Below are 23441 nucleotides of genomic sequence, written 5' to 3'. Positions count from 1 at the left end.
GACTACAGGCTTGGCACGCTTAAGTTGTTGCCTGTAAACTGGAATAAGATGGACCAGACAGTGATCAGAATGACCCAAAGCTGCCCGGGGGACAGAGCGATAGCCATCTTTTAGAGTGGTGTAACAGTGGTCCAGTGTGATTTTGTCTCTGGTGGGGCAGTCGATGTGTTGTCTGTATTTAGGAAGTTCATGGGTTAGTTTTGCTCTGTTAAAGTCTCCAAGGACAACAAAAATAAATAGATTGGTCTAACTGGGTGTGTGTGTGTGTGTGTGACATGCTACTCACTATTTACATTTTGACATCTGGAACTCCAGAACTCTCCACAGCAGTAACCAAAAAATGTCTCACACATTATAATGGTACAAATGGTGGCAGTGACCAAGATGTGAGCGTCTTGTGACCGGGACATTAAGACTCGGTGTGTAAGGCCAAAACAATTACCTAGGTGATGTACACAGTAAGTTGAAGCAGCTTCCATTAATTACAAAAAAAAATAAATTGGAGTTGGGTAGACACAGGGAAGTTTCAAAATCCTGTGAAGAGACACCTGCCAAATCATAAATTCTTGAACTTCACTATGAATATAAAGTAAGGGAGTTACTAAGATTACGAGTTATTGTTTGATTCTAAGAGTTCTAAACTGAGCCCATATCTTCAAAACACTGAAAATGTGCTACAGTGAAGTCTTTCTTCCTGGCATGAGCTATTGTGTGCATATATCAAGATGACTATCTGTTGCTTAGAATGGACCTGATCAGTATATGGAATAGTGAAGAGAACCAGCTTTGTGAGCAGATTATGAATGTGACAGAGAATAGCGTGGGCAGGAAACATACCCCAGCCTCTAAGTAATGCTTATACAAAAATGACCCTGACAGAGTCATGTTGGGGGGGGGGGGGAGGAGGGGGGCTGCTGGAGAGTGTGACAGAGGCCATTGTTAGGGCTTATATATGGGTCACTGTTGACGCTTTTTGTTCTGTTGCTGCTGAGACTCCTTTGGCAGGGTGCTGTATGCTGGCACTGAGGAACCAGTGAGGCATTATTTGTTTGGAGTAACTTGGAAACACGTTTTTCCCATTCCATGAAATTTTGAACCTCCATCAGTTTTTGTTGTTTTGATAGCAAAAATGCTATAAGTCTATTCACTGACTAATACTGGTCAAGTTCTAACAGTAAAACATCCAACAGTATTTTATTTTTTTTTATTTCCCACTTAATGATCAATTATAGTCATTGCTTACAAAGTACTATCAATGTAACCTATTAGTGGTATTGGTGTTTTTCTAGGATGGTGAGCACCAGAGGATTCAGGATTTTCAAACATTCATTATAGATAAAAGGTTCCATCTTCATGTCTTCAACATTATTCTAAACACAATATTGCCACAACTGGCAATGCCATTGACTGCCACAACATTTTCTTGTAATCTTGGTAGCATACGATTGCTTACTAACCGATTGTTGTATGTTTTTTTCATCTGTATAACATCTGTATACTGTATAAACGTAATAAATAAATATCAAATATAACTCCATTAAATATCCATTGGATTTTGACATTTATTCCCAGTACTGATCGTGCAGAGAAGCCTTGCGGCGCTATAGTGTAACAACTCCGCAACATGACAGCTTGGCGAGGGAAAGGAGGAAAAAATGCGATTTTCCGCTCGGTCCCGGCGTACTCCAGAGAGCTATGCTGGATCCTGCTTTCGAGAGGCTGACACGGGAGGAAGTTGTATTCACCATTACTCCGTCTTGAAAGGAGATCGAGAAAGCAGAAAATGCTTAATCTATTCAGTCAGTGATCATCTTCGCATTTTTATGTCCTGCGTCCGCACCGAAAACTGAAAGTACTGTCGACTTTCGCCACTATCAAACCACAATAAGCGTGAACTTTGGACGATCCAATCTAACTGTTTGGAAATGTGCACCAAGTGCTGTAATTCTCAGGCAAGTAGTACATCGTTTCTCTAGCCTTTAGCATTGAAATCACTGCATGTGTTTTCGGAGTAGATGGCGAGAAGTAGGCCGGGACATTGCTACGTATTGTCTCAACATCAATTGTAAGATTTAATAAGGCATCTGGCTTCAGTTATAACCATGTTTATCTGAGTTAGTAGTACTAGTCTGTACGGCTATTGTGCTTGTCCTTCTGAAGGTTTTTGACGGGAGATGAAATCACACCGAAGTCGATGCTCGGTTGTAGGATAGTGCGGACACTAAGGATAATAGGTGAAACTTGCCAAAGCCTGCTATTATTGTTTTTTTTTTTTTTTTTTTTTTTTTTGGGGGGGGGGGGGCTTTGGTTCACATCTGAGTCCAATTAGATGTTCGCACACAACCAGTAACAACACTGTGTTTTGTCAGCGCTTGTAAATAAAGAGTCCTCCTGCTTATGCAATGTCGTTACACATAGGTCGCTTTTTGCTGTTTTTAGTTTGGTTTTAATCAAGGTGTATTACAGTGACGTGGTGTAAAGTATCAGATACTGTTGACAATTGAAGCACAAGTAAACGGCATTCATGCTGCATAATATTGTTTTCTAGCATCATCGATCCTTTTTGTACAGCTCAAGAATCTCTTCTTGAATAGTACGGACTGTTCGGTGCTTAAAAATAACGTAACACGTAATCGCAAAATAATAGACTTCCAGAGGCGTTCAGGCATTGCCACCTTAAACTTGTAGATGTATTGGCTGCATTTTGCCTTTCCATCAGTGTGTTTCATCTTTAATTTAAAAAAAAGAAGCGTGTAAACTGGAGGGTAAAGTATGTGTGCATGTTCTCAGACTTTGGCACCAGTGAATGAAAAAAAAACTACATATTTATAAAAATGTGCTAAGTGGTTCTGGGTGTAAGTTTCTTGCTCTAGTGTAGATGACCATGCCCCTTACTCACTTTAAATAATATACATTACGGACAGTTGCTTTATAAGATGGTAAATGGCAAAATCTTAAGAAGTAGTCATCTAGGCTTTTTCCAGTTAGGTCCTTTGTGTTGAGGAAGAAACGTACGAGTCCTTGGTCTGTGGTGACAGCTGTCTGCTACTGTATCAGATAGAGGGAAAAGTCAGATGAAGCCTAGCCCTTGTGTGCACCATTCCTTAATTTATCAGTCTAGAGAAGAGCTCCTGGCAAAGCCATTGGGGTACAGTAATCCAGCCTGGCATCTCTGCTCTCTCGAAGCTAATTAATATAAATAATAAAATAAAATCACAGCGCAAATGATGATTTAGCATTTTTATTACCGAGTCTTTATTTTTATACAAACATTGTGTTATCAAGGATATTTTGTTCACTGTAAGTTATGCCAAGGATGTACTGGAATTCAGTTTCCATTGCACTACTGTGGAGCAAAACAAGCAGGAATCATACATAGAAAGCAGATTGTGACACAACCTGTCACTATAGTGGGATACTTTACAACAAAGAAAGTCTGGTGTTTTTAATGGGTGTGTGGCACTGTGGGTTAGGTTCTGTGCTGGTTCAAATCCCTTGATCGGCAGAATGATGTGGCTGTTGAGCTGTGTGAGCAAGTCCCTTAACCCCAATTGCTCGACTGCTTTCTCAACTGTATGTTGCTTTGGATAAATAAATAAAAAGCTTTTTTTGCCAATTAAACGGGTTGATGTGCTACAGGTGTGTTTAGTATTCATGGCTGGTTGGTTAGGAGTCGAACGGACGAAGCTGAATGGACACTTTTCTTGGCTCATGAGGTTTTACTTACACAAGAATGATTTGAAGTCAGAAGGAAAAATGATTGGTTGAAGGAGATAACCAATCAGATTGCAGAGGTGGAGGGTTAAAGCAGAGGAGGAGGGTTAGAGAAGGCTGGACCAATCAATCGGATGTCGAGGTACTACCTCCTTTAGTTGCTTGAACACACCTCCTCTACAATCTGATTGGTTATTTCCTTGAACCAGTCATTTTTCTTTCTGCCCTCAGATCATTTTTGTGTAAGTAAAACTCCGACGAGCGTTTTCTTGATGCAGATGTGACAGGTTTCAGTTTCAGGTGAATGAACTGCTCTTGGTTATACAAAACACATTTTTCTTTTTCACTGGACTTCCTGGGAGATCACCAGCTGACCTAATTTGACTTGCAGTTGTCCTAGTGCATGTCTTCACTTTGATCATTTGTAATTTCTAGAAGGTCAGACTTCAAAATTTAGAATGAAGAAAAACTGTATTTATTGTCCATAAGTTGCAGATGCATGGATCGTTTTGTTTTCAGGAAGGAAGGGCGGTTTTTGTAATTTTGTGGTTCAGGGTATAAAAGGATCTTGTCATCTTTAGGAATGACTGTGCTGTTTGTCTTTCTGATTAATTGTTTACATTATTTGAAAATTCTGTCAAACTTCTACGAATACCTTCACAATTTTTGACTTGGCGACATTCACACTACCAAGACGAAGTTACTCAATCCAATTTTTTTCCTGAATGTGATTCAGATCTATTCTTTTTTCAGGGCTGCATGGACACACAGATCCAATCTTTTCAAATCAGATTTCGGTCATTTTCATATGTGGTCCTAGATTGGATACGTATCCGATTCATGGCCATGCAACATGAATGTGAACGGTCAGATCAGAATTCATGTGGTTGTTTTGCCTATACGCATGCTCTGAGCGCTAACGTCATCAGACAGCATGTTTTCTTGGTGATGCAGATGACGTGTGAGGTGTTGAGATGTGACGTGTGCATGTGATCGATGCATTCACATTACAGTTAGCTACAGGCCGTGTGCGATTATGAATATGAACAAAAAAACTGGAATTGGACAATGAGGCTTTAAATATGAATGTAGCCTTTGATAGTTTCAGTCCAATAGCTTAATTTAACCATTTAACTTCTGTAATAGTTGATGACGTGAATTGCTGAAGTGTTGATGTGTGAGAGGCTAGCTTTGTCTCATTGTGTCAGTATGGGTGTTTTCCCCAAATGAATGCGGGACACGTCATGTGACCTCATTTCTGTATTTTCCCAGCTGGCCTGCTGCTGTGGTTATGCCCCATGCACCCTCTGCTGTGAGGCCTGTCCTAATATCAAGCAATCAACAGGGACTCGATTCATGTATGCCTTCTATTTCCTGTTGGTCACTGGCATTTGCATGATCATGATGTCACCCACAGTGGAGAAGGAGTTGCAGGATCATGTGAGTGTGCTTTTCATTTGACTCTGTTAGCTGCACGGGACCAACACATTCTGTGCACATTAATCTGCTGGATATTTTAATGAAATGAGTTAAGTTGATCTTACTTTAGCCATACATTTAAAAATTTGAGTGCCCTGCTTTGTACACACTTGGTATTTTCAGAAATTTCTTATTTTTGAATCACACAAGCTTAATAATCACTGAAGTGATGATCAATGACATTACAATATTCTTTAAAATGATGCAAGTATGGCTCTTTTGACATTTTAATTTCATTTCACATAAATATATATTTTCCCTATTTTCTTGATGCATTAAACATAGAGAAACATTACCTTCTGTGATTTAAAATTCCTTCAGCTTATTTTGAAAGATGTAATGACCAGTCCAGTTGGCCTACGTATATGCAGTGCTGCTTGAAAATTTGTGAACACTCCAAAACATTGTTTTCTAAAAATAAATTTTAAAAAACTTATGAAATAAACATTTAAATCCCAATTTGTAAAGCAGACCTTCCAAATAAGGCATGCACAGAAAAAAAGAGATATATTTCCATTATTTATTCAACGAAAGTAATTTCTCTCTCAAAAAACAGAGATTATGGTACAGTATGTGCAAAAGTATGTGTAGTTAGTAGCTTGTGGCACCTCCATTTGCAGCCATGACTTCAACCAAACATCTTCTGTAACCATGAACCAGTGTCTCCCTTCTGCTTTTGGGGATTTTTGCCGATTCCTCCTTGCAGAACTCAGCCAGGTGAGAGAGGTTGGAGGGACATCTGGCATGTACCTCTCGCTTCAGATCTCGCCACAACATTTCTATGGGATTGAGATCCAGACTTTGACTGGGCCAATCCAGAGTGCAAATCTTCTTTCTCTTAAGCCGTTCCTTGGTAGTTTTACTGAAATGCTTTGGAGCATTGTCTTGTTGCATAGTCCGTTCTGTCCCAGCTTCAACTCGCTAATGGATAGCAGGAGATTCTGGTCAAGAATTTGTTGTTACAGTAGGCCTGGGAATTCATGGTTCCCTGGATAATATGGTGTCGTCTCCAGGCTCAGACATTCACATTTCCATCACCATGCTTCACTTTTGGGAGTAGGTTCTTTTCTTGATATGCAGTGTTGACTTTTCTCCAAACATGGCGTCTGAGATTGTGGCCAAATAACTCAATTTTGGACTCATGTGTCCAGAGAGCGGACTTCCAGAAGGCTTCTGGTTTGTCTAAGTGCTCTCTGGCAAAGTTTAAATGGGCAGCTTTGTTCTTTCTTGAGAGCAGAGGCTTCGTTCTAGCAGCTCTCCCATGAATGCCATATCTATTTATTTTTCGCCTGATTGTAGACACATGTACATTTATCCCAGATGCTACCAGAGAGGTCTGCAACTCTCTGAAGGTGATGTGTGTGTTGGCCTTTACCTGAATGATTATTTTTCTGGTGCTTCTTGGTGACAGTTTGGATGGTTGTCCACTTCTGGGCAGAGTTGCAGCGATGCTGAGTGCCCTCCATTTATAAATGATTTGTCTTACAGTGGTTGGATGGAGCTGGAACCTTTTGGAGATGGTCTTGTAGCCTTAACCAGACTGATGGGCTGTCACCACCTTCTTCCTGATGTCCTCGGGTGTCTCCTTTCCTCTCAGCATTGTTGATCTGTGTGCTTTATGCTTTGGCACAACAGTAGTTTTGTTTGGTTTCCTCTTCCTTTTAATCAGTGCTGCTCAAAACCTTTCCTAGTGATGTCTCACGTGATTGGTCTGCTTAATTGATTACTTGAGCACCCACATGTGTTTCACCTGAGTCTATTGGTTCACATACTTTTGCACATACTCTGGTAAAATGTTTCATGTAGTCTGCTGGTTACTTACATAGTTCCCTTAAAAAACAGGTACATGAAATTGATTAATATAAACCCGATATTTCATATATAAAAACCAGTGATGATTAAAAAAAAGAAAATCATGGTAAAACAACAGAAAAATCTAAACTACTCAAGGGGTTCACTAACTTTCAAGCAGCACTGTAATATAGCAATATAAGCTTTTCATACTTGGGATAGTATAATGCTTTATTGTTAATAAATCACTACACAAGGCCTGATATTCTAAGAAAGAAGATATAAATTCTAAATGGAGGCTAAATTATTGCTTTACTGTTAAAGGAAACACTGTTTAATCTCACTGTGCTTCAGGTGCATTCCATAAATAAAGAATTCTGTGCAGTAGCTTCCAATGTGCAGGTTCAGTTGCATGCTGGTGTGCCTTCGCTAACGTTAAAGTATTATCCAGAACCTTAAATGAATTTAGCCTGAAAATCCTTTGTGATGACTTTGAGTTACTTATTGAGTTGCCTGGAAAAGTGGTTTCATCTTCCACTTTGTTATGTAGATGCTAGATTGTGCACAGATCATGTTTTCTTCATTGGTTATGTGAAATTAGTGGCTATGGCACTTCCTTGATTACTAAGTGAATACCTAAGTTAATAATCTATTTAATATTTTTGTTCTTTGTTCATGAACAGTGCCAAAAAGTAATCCTTAATACTGTATGGTACGGCGGCAAATGCAGAGATATTGATCGCATCTTTTTTAAATGAGATGTGATGGCTGTTATGTATTAAAGCATAAAATACATTTAGCAAACTAATGAAGACTAAAGATAAGTTGTGAATAAAAAGACATTTTTCTTCCCTCATTCAATTATTGTATTTCACCGGTGATCACATGATGTAATGCCTAAAGGTTATTGGTTAGAGCAATAAATAAGTAGATCACACTCCCACTGTTACTTTTTTTAATCTGTTGCGGACAGAAGCTTTGAATAGATATAATACTATGTCTGTATATTTTTTATGCCCCAATTCAACAATGTATTCAGCATTAAAATGGTACGTGGTATTTGCTGTGTAATTAAACTGGACGTGTTTCAGGTGTTGCATATCATTTTCTTACACATGTTTTATCAGTTTATGTAGATTATTTGGAAGTTTTATGAATGCAAATGGAAGGAGAGTGAGAATCGCATCTAAAATCTCTTACCATTCTTTTATGACTTCTGGATGACATAGTCTGAATGAATTAGATATTTCTGGTAACAGATGGTAATATGCACAGTACTGGTGCTTTCAGTGTGAGTCACCTTTCTCCTTCTTTCCTCAGATTCCCTTCTACTCGGAAATGTGCCGTAAGCTCCTTGCTGGGGATAACTGTAAAGCGCTGGTGGGGTACTCTGCTGTGTATAAGGTTTGTTTTGGGATGGCCTGCTTCTTCTTTATCTTCACTGTCTTCACCCTCGGAGTGAGCTCCAGCAGGGGCTGCCGTGCTGCTGTACACAACGGGTGAGTGATCTAATACTGACACTCCTGGGTAGCAGAGAGTTCTCTCCTCACCAGTATGGGCGCCTATTAGTAACAGGCAATCTGAACCATGTGAGTCATGCTACTTTGTGGATGACAGGCCAACATCGATGTTTTTTACTATAAATATTTTTGTTACAAATGCTGATAATGTCATTCCATCTTCTTGATGGAATGATACTCTTAGCAGGGTCTCCGGGACAAATATTTATAGGTGAATCTAAAAACTAAACGGGATGGCATGGTAGCTCCCAGGTTACTGCTGCCACCTGACTCCTTCGTGGTTGATGGGGTCATTTTTGGCCCAGCTCCCATGTGGTGGAGGTTGACCCCTGATTGGGGGTGGAGGGCTCCTCTCCATACTCCAGTTGTCTGCAAGTACATATCATTGCCAACTTCTTGTCACTGTGGCTGTACCCTCAAGGGTCTGCTAATTGTACCCTTAGCTGTAGGTAAGTGTACCTTTCAAGGTACATAAATGTACTATGAGGAACATTTTTGTACCATTGGGGTACATTCATGTTGTTTGTGCTATGGGGATGTTCCTTAGAGTCCATTTATGTACCTTAAATTTGATTAAAAGGTACATTTACCTACAGCTAGGGTATAATTGGCACCCTTTTTTCTGAGAGTGTACAATGTGTGTACCTTAGGATGATTTTAATTTTTATTACGATAAAGTTGAATACAGGAACAGTTTAATGAATCATAGTTTAGAAATATATTTTGTGTTTAACAGTATAGTTTGTTTGCCAAATTGCTTTCTTCTGTAGCTTCTGGTTTTGGAAGTTCCTGGCACTGGTTGGCTGCTGCATAGGAGGATTCTTCCTTCCAGATGAAGAGAAATTCCTTGAAGGTAGATATTTTGCTGTACATTGCTATTCTGAGTACTCACTTGCTGTTCTGAGTACTCACTTGCTGTTCTGTGTACTCACTTGCTGTTTTTTTACCTACTGAATGGGATTTTGTTTTTGGGTTATGCGATAGAAAAATTGTGATTCTTATCCCTGTAGTTTTTGTGTGTGTGTGTGTGTGTGTCATATACTGTATATATTACAATGTCCCCACTGTGTGATATAAACCTGTTATTTTGATGATTTCACCAAATGTGCCATTGTGCTTGCTGAGATTTTTCTCTAGTCCCCACAAGGAAATTGGGTAAAAATTGGGTAGTGGTTAAGGTTGTCATTGTTGGCATTACAATTATGTCCATAGAAATGAGTGTGTGTGTGTGTGTGTGTGTGTGTGTGTGTGTGTGTGTGTGTGTGTGTGTGTGTGTGTGTGTGTGCGCGCGTGCTGCCTGTGTCTGTAGTCACCATAAATCAACTACCCTTACAGTCACAAGAAAAATATGGGGCATTTGGTTACACACAAGAATTATTTATATAGTTTATTTACATTCAGTTTTATATGTATGGGAGAAGTAAATGGGCACCATTTGGAGTCAGTAAGAAAAGGCTTCATACCTTTGGGTTCCTTTAAATCAGAGCTAGATAAGATTTTAACATTTTAAAATCTTCTAAGATTTTAAGAAGTATTATTTAAGTTCTCCTCAAACGAGTTTGATGGGCCGAATGGCCTCCACTCGTTTGTAAATTTCTTACGTTCTTATTTTATCATCAGTGTCAAGTCCAGCTAATACTGCCCTTGTATAAGAATATCAATATTGGTCAGTATGCCTTTGGGTTTAAGCCTTCGAATTTTACATACAATTTCATGAGGAGATAAATGGTTAAAAAAGTATGTGTCCAAACCAGGGGCACTTTTTATAAGTGATACTGTCTGTACCAAAACCAGAGCACTGTGTTTTAGATGATGGTGATGATCCTTCATAGCTTTCAGAATCATTGAATTGACCTTAAGCATAGATATTTGCTAGGCAAAAAAATACTGTTGCCCTCACTTGAGTATCTTATATTGGCATTTTAATGATAAAGTGGCATAAGTACTAATTTTCCCCTACTGATAGAAACTGGTATATTTGTACAGCAGGTACAGTAGAACCATATGAGGAACACAAAGATTGGTTTTACTTAGGGTACCAGAGTAACGGAAGGGCTAGGTTTGGCACTGCAAGACCAGCAGAACAAAAGAAAGGAACATGAACAAAGCGGGAGTCAGACATGTGAGAAGGCAGCATTCAGGGAGGCGGCGGAGTCAGTGCTATTGAGGCTGGGAGAAAAACTGGCTGACGTTTATAGTGATTCATTTGACAAGGACCGGATGGGCTGAAAATTGAGTTTAGGATATCTGAGGCAAAAATTCAATGGAAGTCAATGGCAATATATGACTAGTAAGAATTGAGTTACAGAGCTCTAAAATATGAATTTTTATGAGTGAAAATACAACTTTTACTAGTAAATATGATCATAGTTCCGTTTATAAAGATATGTGGAAGCTTGATGATTGTTCCATCTTTTTGCAGAAAATGTTTTTTCTCTGCAGTATGTCACTTGTCACATTGTATGAATTATTCCCCAGTCAGAAGCCGTCAATCACTGACAGTCTGTGTCTGTCCTGCCTTCCAGTGTGGCGCTATGTGGGTGCAGTCGGTGGGTTTCTTTTCTTGCTAATCCAGCTGATACTTCTGGTGGAGTTTGCGCATCGCTGGAACAACAACTGGTATGACTGCCAAAGTGTTTCAAAACACAGTCTGTATCAAGACAAAAGCATTATAAGCACACTATGCTTAAAGTAATACAGTGGTGCCTATGATTCACGAACGCTATGGTCTACGAACAATTTGGTTCACGACTAAAAATTTCATGAAAAAATGCATTGGTTCACGGACAAAATTTGGTTGATGAACAGATTCCTCGACCAAATTCCTTTTTTTTTTTCTTTTATTTCTTTTTTACTAGTGTAGCACCAGTAGGGCACATGCCCCTGCGTGCCCCAGCATGTCCCAGCGTGTCCCAGCATGCCCCTGCATGCCCCAGCATGCCCCGCGTGCAACTGTAAATAGAAGGACCACAACAGGCATCCAACGAGCACCAAACCCAAATACACAGACGGGAAACACAATGTTGTCAGATACCGAACTGCAAGATGCACACATGGTGGAAGATTTACACACACTAAATACACACGAGGATCGGACCGGGTTCACACGAGACACAGGCAAACACACTTACAACAATGGGGAAATGCAACCATGAACATTAAGAACAACAAGAATGCAAAGGTTAAGGACTGTTAAAAAAGATCGTTATTTCCCTGGCAAGTAAGTCTCTTTGTCTCAATCTGCTCCCGCGATGCCTCGGTCCGCCCCTCATCTCACTATATTGTTTTTTTCTTTAAAGTTCTTACTATAAAAACCATAAAATTAATCAACAAAAAAATGTTTTGGTCGGCTTGTGAACGAATTAATCGAACGTCAATGCTTTCCTTTGGGAAAAATTGCCTTGGTTCGCATGCAAATTGGTTCACGACCGCTTTCCTGGAACGGATTGTGTTCGTGAACCGCAGGCACCACTGTAATAAAGTAAATGACAAGATATACAGATAACCCCGGAATATTTTGAACTTATTCTACCCATTACATATTTATTACTATATTCTGGGCAGTGTCTGGATTTTAATTTGTATTGCCGGATTTGGCTTTATTAATTGCCAGCATGCTTATCCCTCTACCTAAACCAAAAATCACGCTTTCTGGCCTGGTACACCTTTATGTGTTGTATTTTGTAGCTTTGTTGGACCTGCAGACCTTGGATCGAGATGCTGAGACCGTGTCTTGTTTCCACCTGTTGCAGGGCGTCGGGCGTACGCTACAACAAGCTGTGGTACGCCGCCCTGGCTCTGGTCACGCTGGTGCTTTTTTCCATCGCTGTGGCGGCACTGGTCTTCATGAGCCTCTTCTACACGCATCCCAAGGCCTGCTTCCTCAACAAGGTCTTCTTGGCGATCAACGGAAGCCTCTGCCTTCTGGTGTCCCTGCTTGCCATCGCGCCTTTTATACAGAGTAAGACCAGATGCTAGCAGCCAGCTGGCTTCTTCCCAAGACATTCACTGGTGTAGGGCAACGTTCGGTATGTTAGATTGGTGTCTATAGATGATGCCTGCATTTCAAAAAAAATTAAAAGAAACTCCATATGGCTGGCATGTAGAATATTGGTTAAGGTTGTGGCTGCCGGAAAGATTGTATCCAGTGCACATCTAAAATAAAAGTTTGCATACTGTATATGTAAAGTACAAATTTATAGTTGTCATGTAATTTATTTTAGCCAGGTTGTTATGCCGTGTAAGACCATGTAGCATTCTAGAAACATCTGTCCAGCATGAGTTTGCTTGAATGGATTTTCTTTCCATGCCGTTTGCACACTATGATTTGGCAGCATTTCCACATTTGAATAGATTGCACATGTGCTTGTTGAGAGCTTTACTAGTTACACACGGTTTTCCCCAGTCCAGTCCACCTCTGGCCTGCTGCAGTCGGCCGTCATCAGCGTGTACGCCATGTACCTCACCTTCTCCGCGTTCTCCAGCAAGCCCGTTGAGAGTGAGTGCCGCGCCAGACCACTTTGATCAACCTGAAAGGGTGATTGACAGGGAGGCACTGCGACAGACAAAATAGAAGTAACCATGGCAATGGTTTTTCTAGACGGCTGTAGGAGCCACTCTTTTATGAATATGTGTGATGTACTCAGACATCCTACCTTAGACATACCCTGTATTGATTTCAGGCAGGCGGATGAGGGAGGGTGAGGGTGGCATGGGATTGCAGCAATTAAACTTCTTTGCGGCTAATTTTATCACCACTGACCAGGTGGAAAAAAGCACAGAGCCCTGCCATGTTTGTTTCTGCTTCCCGAATATCCCCCCCGTTTGTTTTTCCCTGAATATCTACAGTATTAACACCCAACTGGAAATATTCACTCTGTTTGCCTCCTGACTCATGGTTATATTTTCCCTCCAGCGGTTAAAGAAAACAACCTGAATGTCACAGTCTGCACCTTCCCCTTAAACTCGGGCTTTGAGAGCGACAGCAGGATAACCACGGCCGTGGGCACGGTCCTCCTTTTCGGCTGTGTGCTTTATTCCTGGTGAATAGTCGTCCGCGCTCTTGTCACAGTAGTATTTGTGCAGTCAGTGCTGATACATCAGCGTTATCCAAATTAGTGGATTTTCTGGAAATAAGGTTCCGGATGAAGGAGTACAAAACGTGACTCCATCATGCTGTTTTGTTCCTGTTATATCCGAGAATGTGACTGACAGGAATTGGAGAAGCACACAAAGGAGTGTTTTTCAGATGAAATGACTGCATCATGCATTTGGCCAGATCATAACAATGCAAGGCTTACTGTAACCAAAACGGAATATGGCTAGTAAATAGTGTTTTGCTGTGGAAATTTCCTAATCCTGTGTTTGCTTTTACGTTATTCTTGGAAACCATTATAGCTGTCATATATAAATACATGAAAGCTTTGCAGTCATCTTTTTTCTCATTATTTGTTTGTTATAGTTTGACCTCCACCACCAGAGCAAGTTCAGCAGCTCTGGGAGTGAGCAGGACAACTCCACCAGAATATGAGGTATTTGTCCTTTTGGAATGCACTTCCTCTGAAACGGTTGTCTAAATCACAGTACAGGTCATCCCAGAGGCATGAGGGGGGGTATGGAATTCAGCCTTTTTATTTTGATCAGGAAATTAGTTAATTTCCCTCTTATACAGTACTACTCAGAAGTCCTAGGGAGTAAAAGAAATTGATGTTTAAATGATCATCATGTTGGGGTAATGCTATGATATTATGTCTGTCAAAGGCTGTCAGTTTAAACATTTCAAAGACTCGGCGGGAATCACCCCAGCGTTTGCAGCAACCAGCCAATACACCCATGTTTTTTTCTGACCAGTAGCACACTTTGTAAGGCTAATTAAATTCTCATTTCAGGTTCGTCTAATTAAATAATTAAGTAATTGAGCTGCTGGTGAAATTTAATAGGTTTTAGAATTAAAGCCATGTGACAAAATATCAGCATGTGAGTTTTTATTATTTGCTCTAATGTTAAATAGTTTTTTTCCTGAGCAAATATATAAAATATATATGACATATATATATATATATATTTCTTTCATTGCCTATTATTTTTCCAGAGTACAGTAAAACCTTGGATTACGAGTAACTTGGTTTGCGAGTGTTTTGCAAGACGAGCAAAATTTGTAATACATTTTAACTTGATAAGCGAGTGAGGTCTTGCAATACAAGTATTACATATACGCTTTGTCTGCCTAGTGTCACGTAATCACAACTGAGCCGATGGTTCTTCTCTCGCTCCCTCTCTCTCGCTGCAGGATTGTGGGTAATCTTTTCCCATGCTCGGTCTCAATCGGTTTGAATCTCGTATAGTCAGAATTTAATAGAAAAGCACCATCCGAATAAGGGTGTAGCAGTGTGAGTGAAGAATCTGTTTAAACGACAATGCAGTGTCGGCATTTCCACGAAATCGAAAAGGAGGCAAAAGCGGCTGTCATTGAATAGGCTCCGTGTTAAAGTCGCACAAAAAGAAAAAGATTCCAGTGAGCCAACAGATAGCAGTGATTCCGTTAGCTATAGTGAAAGTCGTCCTACGAAATAACTCTCCTCTTCTCCTCTCTCTCGTCTCCCTCAAACCATCCATGATTCTTTTCAAGTTAAAGTGCCGGTTAATTAGTTTTATGTATTTTTATTTTATATTTTGCATTAATCATTTTTATATGAATATTCTTTGGTTGTGGAACGAATCATCTGAATTTCCATTATTTCTAATGGGACAATTTGCTTTGATATACGAATGCTTTGGATTACAAGCACATTTCCAGAACGAATTATGCTCGCAAACCAAGTTACCGCTGTATTGTATATCATAGCTTTTTAAGTTTTTTTGTGCATACATGTATATCCATCAATCTTCCTATCCACCATAAGGTTGCAGCAATCCTGGAGCCTACCCCAGGAGACACAAGACACAAGACAGACAATACCCTAGATGAGATGCCATTCCACCATAGAACACACACACACACACACACACACAGGTTTGTAATTATATCTTTGTGGGGACTCTCCATTCATTTCTATGGGAGAAACTTTAATCCCAACATGACGACTCTAACCCCTACCCAGCCCTAACCTTAATTACCTTAATGTAATAGAAACATTTGGTCCCCACAACGTAATACATATAACCCACACACAGTCTCCAGTCACCACAGCACCCAGAGGAAACCCACACAGTGGAAGGTGAACATACACACATTCATGGCAGAAGGTGCAGAACAGCAGTGCTGAGCCACCACATACATACACTATTACCAAGAATACTATTGTTATCGTTATTATTATAATGAATGAATGTGTTATATATTTCTAACATAGTATCTGTCACCTTGGGGGTGCTCTAATTTGGCAGAGTGCCATTTTATTCATACAAGTTTCCTCTTCTTAACACCAGAAGGCTCGCTGCTGTTTCTGCTTTGGTGAAGATGATCGATGTAAGTGCATTATTCCATGAAATATTTATTGTGGCTCTAATTACCTTTTTGGCCAATAAATGTGATTGCTTAATACTTGTTATTGATACTGTCCCCTATTTATGGGGTTGTCAGCATGCATAGGCATCATAGCATAGGAAAGTAAACCCACACAATGTATAAAATGATACATTATTAACTTTTCAGACAGTAGATTTTGTTGCCTTTTTAGTCAGTGAATTTAATTTTGATTTCACCTGTTGGACATATATGCCTTTGAACTATGCAGTTACCTGTGGAGTTATTTCTTGGTTTGATCAAGGAGTAGATTCTTCTGTTTAATAGTAATATGATTTTATGTGTTCTTTCCTTTAACGTCAGCAGTGTGCAAAAGTCTCAAGCACTCAAAGAAAATGATGTTTATATGATCTTCATCTTCTATAAAACTATGATTCTATGTCTGTCATTGTGCGTCAGCTCAGCCATTTCAACACCTCTCCTTAAGTCACCCCAGTGTTTTCAACAACCATCACTGGTGGTTTCTTTAACAGCTGAAGCAGATTTTCACCAAAAAAGTAATATTCATATCACATAAAATATTATTTCCACATATAACCAAAAATGTGCAACTGTTCACAGTATTTTGCAAGACAAAAGGAACTTCAGTGAAAAAAAACGTTTTCTGCCTCTTTAGCTCATAGAGATGAACACAAATACATCAAGATATTTTGTTACACATTACAAATACTTGCTCATCAAATATAACAAAATAATATACAAAATACTGGTGTGAAATAATGTATCGTAACCAGTAATGTAACGTAACCAGTAGCTGTTATGCATATCATATTCACCGCCTATAGTTCACCAGTCATTTCTCCCTTTTACACAGGCTCAGTGGCTATAAAACACAAACGTTTAGCTGACAAATTAATTTTGTCCTTTGGAACAGAAGTTGCTAATTAATCTCTAATGCAGTCACTGAAGCCGCATATAACAAACCACAAGATGCCACTGCCTGAGCATGCCTGTTGAAATTGAACTGGAATGCCACTAGCAGGCAAGCAGATTAATTCCGAAGTTCTAGAGCATAGCACTGCTTTTTGCTAAGTGCTCTATTTTTCTATCATGTAATGACATTCTGTGAGCAATATCTGATGGTATATTTACCTACATACTTCACCTTAAGGCAATTTGTACCGAGCACCAAAGCAGTCTTTCCTTGGGTTACTAGTCATGGGAAAACTAAGTTCACAACATGACCACATGATGTGTCACATGATTTACTTGCATCTAGCCAAAGATGGTGATATGCTATATTAAAAAGTTAGTGAGCCTCTTCGTGAAAGTTCTTAAAATGACAGAAAATAAATAAATAAGATGACAAATTCTATTAAATATTTTAAATACATAAAATTCAATATCTCAAAGTATTTTCCGTCCAGCAAAATACAAATTGCAAAATACTTAAATGCAAATAAATATGTATGTTAAATACGTTTATTTGAATGTTTGTAGACAATGTTTTTTTTCATTACGTTCTATTTAGTAGCTGATCGGATAGTTATGGAATATGACACATTTTTAGAATTTGCATCCGTTCCGTATGTAATGTGATTAAATATAGTTTTTTTTCATGTTTTGAAACAGTATATGACGTTTTTTTTTGTGTATTTTCAGACTGTGTGATCAGTCCTCCCCCCGGCTAATGTTACCGTCGTAGACCCGGGGGACTGGGGGAGAGGGTGATATCTATTATTTCTACAAACCAAAAGTGACATTAGTGACAACCGATAGTTTGATCAATAGCTGCACATGTAGCGCAAAACAGTAATATAAAGCTGTGTAGCCTGCTCATATTTTCATGTCACTCCGTCATTTTTTCTTGTATGTCTATATATAATCTTTTTAAATCAGAAAAAGGGTTAACCTGTTATAAACAGTTTAAAACATTTTTTTTCAACAACACTTTGTAAACATCAGCTCACCAGGTTAAAAGTCTCACAACTGAAGGGTACATCATAAGGCTACGATTTATTGAAATTAACAACCAATGGATAATGCTTAGTATTGTGTAATGAATCATTTAATATTTACTGCAATATTTATAGTAATGACTAATAAATGAGTAGGTCTGAAATTATATGGAAGGGGGGGTTCAGTCTACAGGTAGCTTCAGTAAAAAATTTGGTCAGAAGTGCAATTTTATATTTTGTTATTAGCAAAAGCATCATCAGAAGTTAATATCTTTCGTGATCCGTATTATGACTACTTACAAAAGCCACCTGCTGGCCAGAAGCAGCATTGCATGTGCTTCTCATTTAACGCTTGGCTCGGTTTTCACCAGACACTGCAGAGGAAGAGAATGAGACAGAGAAGCGGCGTGGCATTAATGATGAGATTGAGGGCACCGTCTACAGTTATTCCTACTTCCACTTTGTGTTCTTCCTTGGGTCGTTGTACGTCATGATGACTGTCACCAACTGGTTTCAGTAAGTAACTATATTGTCCTATATCATGCATGTGTTTTCCTTTGTCTGGTACAAGTATGATGAAAAAGTAACCATGGTACCAACTATGATAAGATCCTTATTTTGTTAATATTTCTGATTGTGACTGACGTGGAAAGGGGTAAGGTTTGAGGATGTGCCCCTTTAACACGCTTGTACCTAGACAGAGAGTGTAGAGACATTTTCGATTTTGGCTTATTTTTTGTAAGAGATAATCGTTGTTGTGTTTACTGAGTTCACCTGCTCATCATATTCCAAAGATGCTATCACTTAATTCCGTTCTACCATTTCCTCTTCCTTTGAATCTATTTGTCCTCAAAAAATTATTTTCCATAGTTTATGTTTCTCAGAGCTTTTTATGTATTTATGAGCTTAAGCAAAAACTGTCTTGCGGTTTACCCTTTGAAGGCTGGTGTTTATATATCTCTAAACAGCAGATAAACAGCCAGTGCCGGAATGCTTTTGTTTGCAAGTGTATTTCCAGCTAACATGGTTATTAACTCAAAGCCTCTTTTGCATGTCACAGTTATGACAATGCCAAGATCGAGAAGCTTCTGGAGGGGAGCTGGTCAGTGTTCTGGATCAAGATGGCGTCTTGCTGGGTGTGTCTTCTGCTCTACACATTGACCCTTGTGTCACCCATAATCTGCCCCAGGAGATTCAGAGTCTGAAATCTGCCTGTGCAGATCTAGCATTTTTTCAGTGTTTGTTTAGAGGTCTTTGGAATTCCTTTTGTATAATATTTCATTAATATAAAACCAATTTCAGTCTGAAGAGGCCTAAGTTGTTATCATGAGAACCGTAAGAATCGTTCAAATCCAGAAACATTTGATATATCAGCACTTCTCTCTACTGGTGCCTGAGGCAGAAGGGCTTAGTTTTTACCATATGTTGCTATTGAGCTATTTTATTCTAATTAGATCAATTCAATTTGTACATATAGAATTTTTTACAGCAATGCTTATTTTTTTCTAACAATTATAAACATCTGTCCATCTTCTAACTGCATATCCTGGTCAGGGGCCTGGAGCCCAGGTGATTCTAAATATGATACCGGAACATTTTAGCGTAAGGGACCTCCTAGGGCTTTGATGCCATTGTCCTCTTTCACTCTAGGTGCGGTATAGTGGCTAAACCACTGCATTCTCCATTAGTACGTACAAGTAAAACATCCTGAACTGAATATCAAGCTGTTTATATAGGTACAATTAAAAACAAATAAATATCTCCCTGGATAAAAGCATTTCACATAAACAAAGAGCTCTATTCAGTTTTCTGTTTTGTCTCAGGGTTTATTAGCAAACAGGAGTGATTATATCTTTGTTACGGTGTTGTGATTTTCATGACCTCAGTGCTAAGATAATGCTGAGGGTCTTAGACTTTGTTAATGATTCATACCAAGAAATGTCAACAGAAAATTGTTGCGGTTAAGAATGCAACATAGCCTTCGTTTTTAGCTAAATGATTTTATTCTATCAGATTTTTGTTATAAAATGCATTTACCGGGCACAATAAATTATGCAAAAAAATTCCACCTCATACAGCTTTGGAAAAATATTCATCCATCCATCATTTTCAAGTAGACACTTGTACACACAAGTACACGTGTTTAACAATTGGGATATAAAAGAAGGGAAGTTTTGAGTTATGGGTGTTGCTTATTGTTATTTAATGCGCTTTGGTACAAATGGGAATATTGTAGAAACATTATTTACAGTTCGCCAATAACTGTGTTTGCTTCAGAAGTACAGTATTGTGCAAAATTCTTTAGTAGTCAAAGGACATGTTTAAAAATATTTGTCAGGGTGACACATTTATATTTGCTCAGAACAAAAATTTAATTTAACATTAGAACATAAGAATAACACAAGAAAAACAGGAATGTCTTCTGCTGTTCAAAAACTTACTAATATCTAGTTGGATGGCTAGATAAACACGGCTTCAGCTCCCAAACCTCTCCTCAGGGGCACCTCAGCCATTCCATGTATTTGTTCAATTTCACCACCAGTTCACTTAATTAGTTGATTGATTTGACTGATTTAATTTGATTATTTTAAAGAAGTTAATTATGTATTGATTAGCTATAAGACGTGTGCTGGATGGTTGTCCCAAATATTGGGGTGACTTTAGGGGAGGCTTAGAAATGGCCAAGCTGACACACTTTGATAATATCACAGTATTACACCAACATGAAGATCATTTAAGCGTTATTTTCTTTGGCTGCCTAAGACTGCTGTACAGCACTGTATAAGTTAGTTTTTGCATATGTGGTATTACATGTTATTATGGGTAAATAATAAAAACCTTAAGTTTTTTGTTTTGGTTTTTTGTGTCACTTGATATGTTCATTTAGTCATGATAAATAAGCTTTCAGGATTTAGGGAATATTTTCAATGTGTCAGTACTAGCAAGTACAAAAGTTGAACTTTTTTCAAACTTTATTGCTACAAATTTTATTATACATTGCTAGTGGTTATTACCAAAGGGTTGTAATCAGGTAAATTAGTAAATATTATGCACTTAAGATCTATATAATGTATTTGACAGAACAATGACAGAAATCTGTGAAATATAAACTAATGTTCAGTGCAGTGCCTTGAAAAATAGTTGATTCTTTTTGCACTTTGAATCAATGTGTTGGCTTGTACATTTTAAAAGAAAAAGTTGTCCATTTAAAGACTGAAACCACATTCACATATGAATGAAGTTAAATGTCATGAGAAACCAAAACTAACATATATTGCTTATCAATTTTGCACAGGCAGATGGTGGCCCATGATTCATGTAAATTCTGGATTGTGACTGGAACCAACAGGTTAATCCTCAAAATTTCTTTAATAGTTGGGTGTATGTCCAGCTCATTTCCGTTTTAGTTATAAGAATTTTAATTATAGGTAGTTATTGGGTTCAGCCTGATTTTCCTGTAAGACTTTATTGTCACTTTCTCCTTCTCTTGAAGCTGTCCTGTTTCTGTTATTGGCAGGCTTAGTCCATAAAATTATGTTGCCACCGATATGCTTCATGGGACTGAAGGGGTATGCTGCATCTGTGCCAGATGTGTGGCTTTCCATTTTGTTGTAAAAGTGAAAAGTTCTCTTCGTCTGACCACTTAAACATTATGCCGTAATTCTCCATTAATGCACACTTACTGCTCTGCAAACTCGCGTAGAGCCTCAGTTGGTGGATGTTATACTGTATATTCATGGGCATTTCAGCTGCATCCCTCACTGTTCTGCTCCATGCCAGACTGTCATGATAACATCTTCCACTATCTATGGGCCAGCTTGCCTGATAGTTACTGAAGTGTCTTTTATTTACCCGTGCCTTTTGTACAGCATTATTGCTGCTTGCTGATCTTCATAGTTCAATCTTGGCTTTATTGACCGGAGGAACCTCACAAAGGCCTGATTTTTTTCTGAAATCACATTAATTATTGTTATTGCAATAAATCAAAGCCATTGAACTGTGTGAGTTTACTCCCCCTCTTTCTGCGAGGAATATTCTATAGTAGAATTATCAGTCCTTAATTAATCCTCACATGATTTCAAGCTCTGGATTATGTATAACTGCAAGGATGATAATTCTGAAACTGTAACCTTGGTATTACTAATCAATGTGTCATATTTTCTCTGTAAAACATTTTTCTTAATTTTTTGTCTTTTTAATGATGTGATAAATTATGAATAAGCACAATAGTTGATATTTCATATATAAATTATCCAAATGAGTGAAAATAACTTGACAGCAGATTTTGAAATGTTCATATTTTCTGCTTGCAACTTCTATAGCACTCTTTATTGCCTATGTATTGTTTATGTATTTCTGCATTTTTCTACATGCTTTTTCTGAAATGTTTAGTTGCATGTTCATATTATTTGACACTTGCAGATGTCTGTATCAGTACTGTATCAATTTATCTGACAAACTTTTTTAGAAATTACACATTATCAGCGTGTGACACTTGTGTGTAGTGTGTAACAAAATCTTGGGTAACGCTTTACATTAACTGCACTTTCATAATACCTTTAAAATGCATTTGTAGAACATTCAGTGCACCTTCATAATGCATTCATAGAACATCCATAAAAAGCATGTAAGTATTCCTTAACAGCTGTCATAACAAACATTACATAACAACAAACATTATAATTGTATAATGTTTATTATACAGTTATGTTTATTATCATTCAATGTTTTAATGTGTATTAATACACATTATTAATAATGTGCAGCTGTTAAGGTAGGTATACTTACATACTGCTTATGAATGTTCTATGAATGGATAGTGATTGCATAATGAAGGTGCAATTAATGTGAAATGTAGCCAAATGTTTATTTACGCCTTTAATGTTGCAAGGGTGAATGTTATGTAGAATACGTCACATATGAAATGTACAGATACAAATGTTTACCTAATTAAACATTTTGCTAATAATAAAATTAGTGGTTTCTTTAACACTAGAGAAAATAGCAAAATTAACCTGTATTATACCTCTACTTTTTAAATAGTACTTTAGACTTATCCATATATTTACTGAATAATACCTACATAACATTTATGTTGGAAATGTCACGTCACAATCATAATGGGGACTTCATACAGCCTGAAATGTCCTAACAGCAGCATTCTTACATAAGGAAAATGTTGGAAGAAATTCACAGATGAAGGAATGTGCTCGAAATTCCATTTAAAAATTTGAATGTTTACATTTTATTTTTAAAACACATATGCAGTACTGTTTTCGGCAGGGGCTCCGGTTTCCTCCTACAGTCCAAAAGCGTGCAGGGTAGGCTGATTGGTGTGTCTAAATTGACCCTGTAGTTGTGTGCATGTGAGTGTGACTGTGTGAGTGTGTGCGCCCTACAGTGTGTTGGCACCCGCCCAAGGTTGGTTCCCGCCTGCGCCCGTTGTTCCCAGGATAGGCTCCAGGCCCCCTGCGTCCGCAGTGGGGATTAAGCAGTTACGATAATGGATGCATG

At 38.4% G+C, this 23441-nt stretch overlaps 1 protein-coding gene across 2 annotated transcripts; it reads left to right on the top strand.

Annotated features, from left to right (window-relative positions):
• The first annotated feature begins 1597 nt into the window (after positions 1–1597).
• On the top strand, positions 1598–22901 carry LOC125745638 (serine incorporator 5-like). Of its 2 annotated transcripts, none has more exons than XM_049018659.1 (12): positions 1598–1952; positions 4987–5154; positions 8305–8483; positions 9275–9357; positions 11030–11123; positions 12257–12465; positions 12910–13002; positions 13420–13546; positions 13966–14035; positions 15936–15972; positions 18299–18443; positions 18988–22901. In XM_049018659.1, exons 1-12 carry the CDS (start codon positions 1926–1928, stop codon positions 19130–19132), a joined length of 1377 nt encoding a protein of 458 aa, XP_048874616.1. In that variant the 5' UTR covers positions 1598–1925; the 3' UTR covers positions 19133–22901. The 2 variants fall into 2 exon arrangements, with proteins under 2 accessions (XP_048874616.1, XP_048874615.1); XM_049018658.1 differs by having other exon boundaries at positions 15933–15972.
• The last annotated feature ends 540 nt before the right edge of the window (positions 22902–23441 follow it).

Source organism: Brienomyrus brachyistius, chromosome 7, assembly GCF_023856365.1.
Source record: "Brienomyrus brachyistius isolate T26 chromosome 7, BBRACH_0.4, whole genome shotgun sequence".
NCBI lineage: Eukaryota > Metazoa > Chordata > Actinopteri > Osteoglossiformes > Mormyridae > Brienomyrus > Brienomyrus brachyistius.
Note: the sequence above shows the minus strand (reverse complement) of the source record. Positions and strands in the feature narration are given on the sequence as shown.

Coding starts and splice junctions, on each gene's coding strand:
- LOC125745638 (XM_049018658.1), top strand. CDS start 1,926: ATGTGCACCAAGTGCTGTAATTCTCAG. Junction 1,953..4,986: donor CCAAGTGCTGTAATTCTCAG/GCAAGTAGTACA, acceptor GTATTTTCCCAG/CTGGCCTGCTGCTGTGGTTA. Junction 13,003..13,419: donor CTCCAGCAAGCCCGTTGAGA/GTGAGTGCCGCG, acceptor TTTTCCCTCCAG/CGGTTAAAGAAAACAACCTG.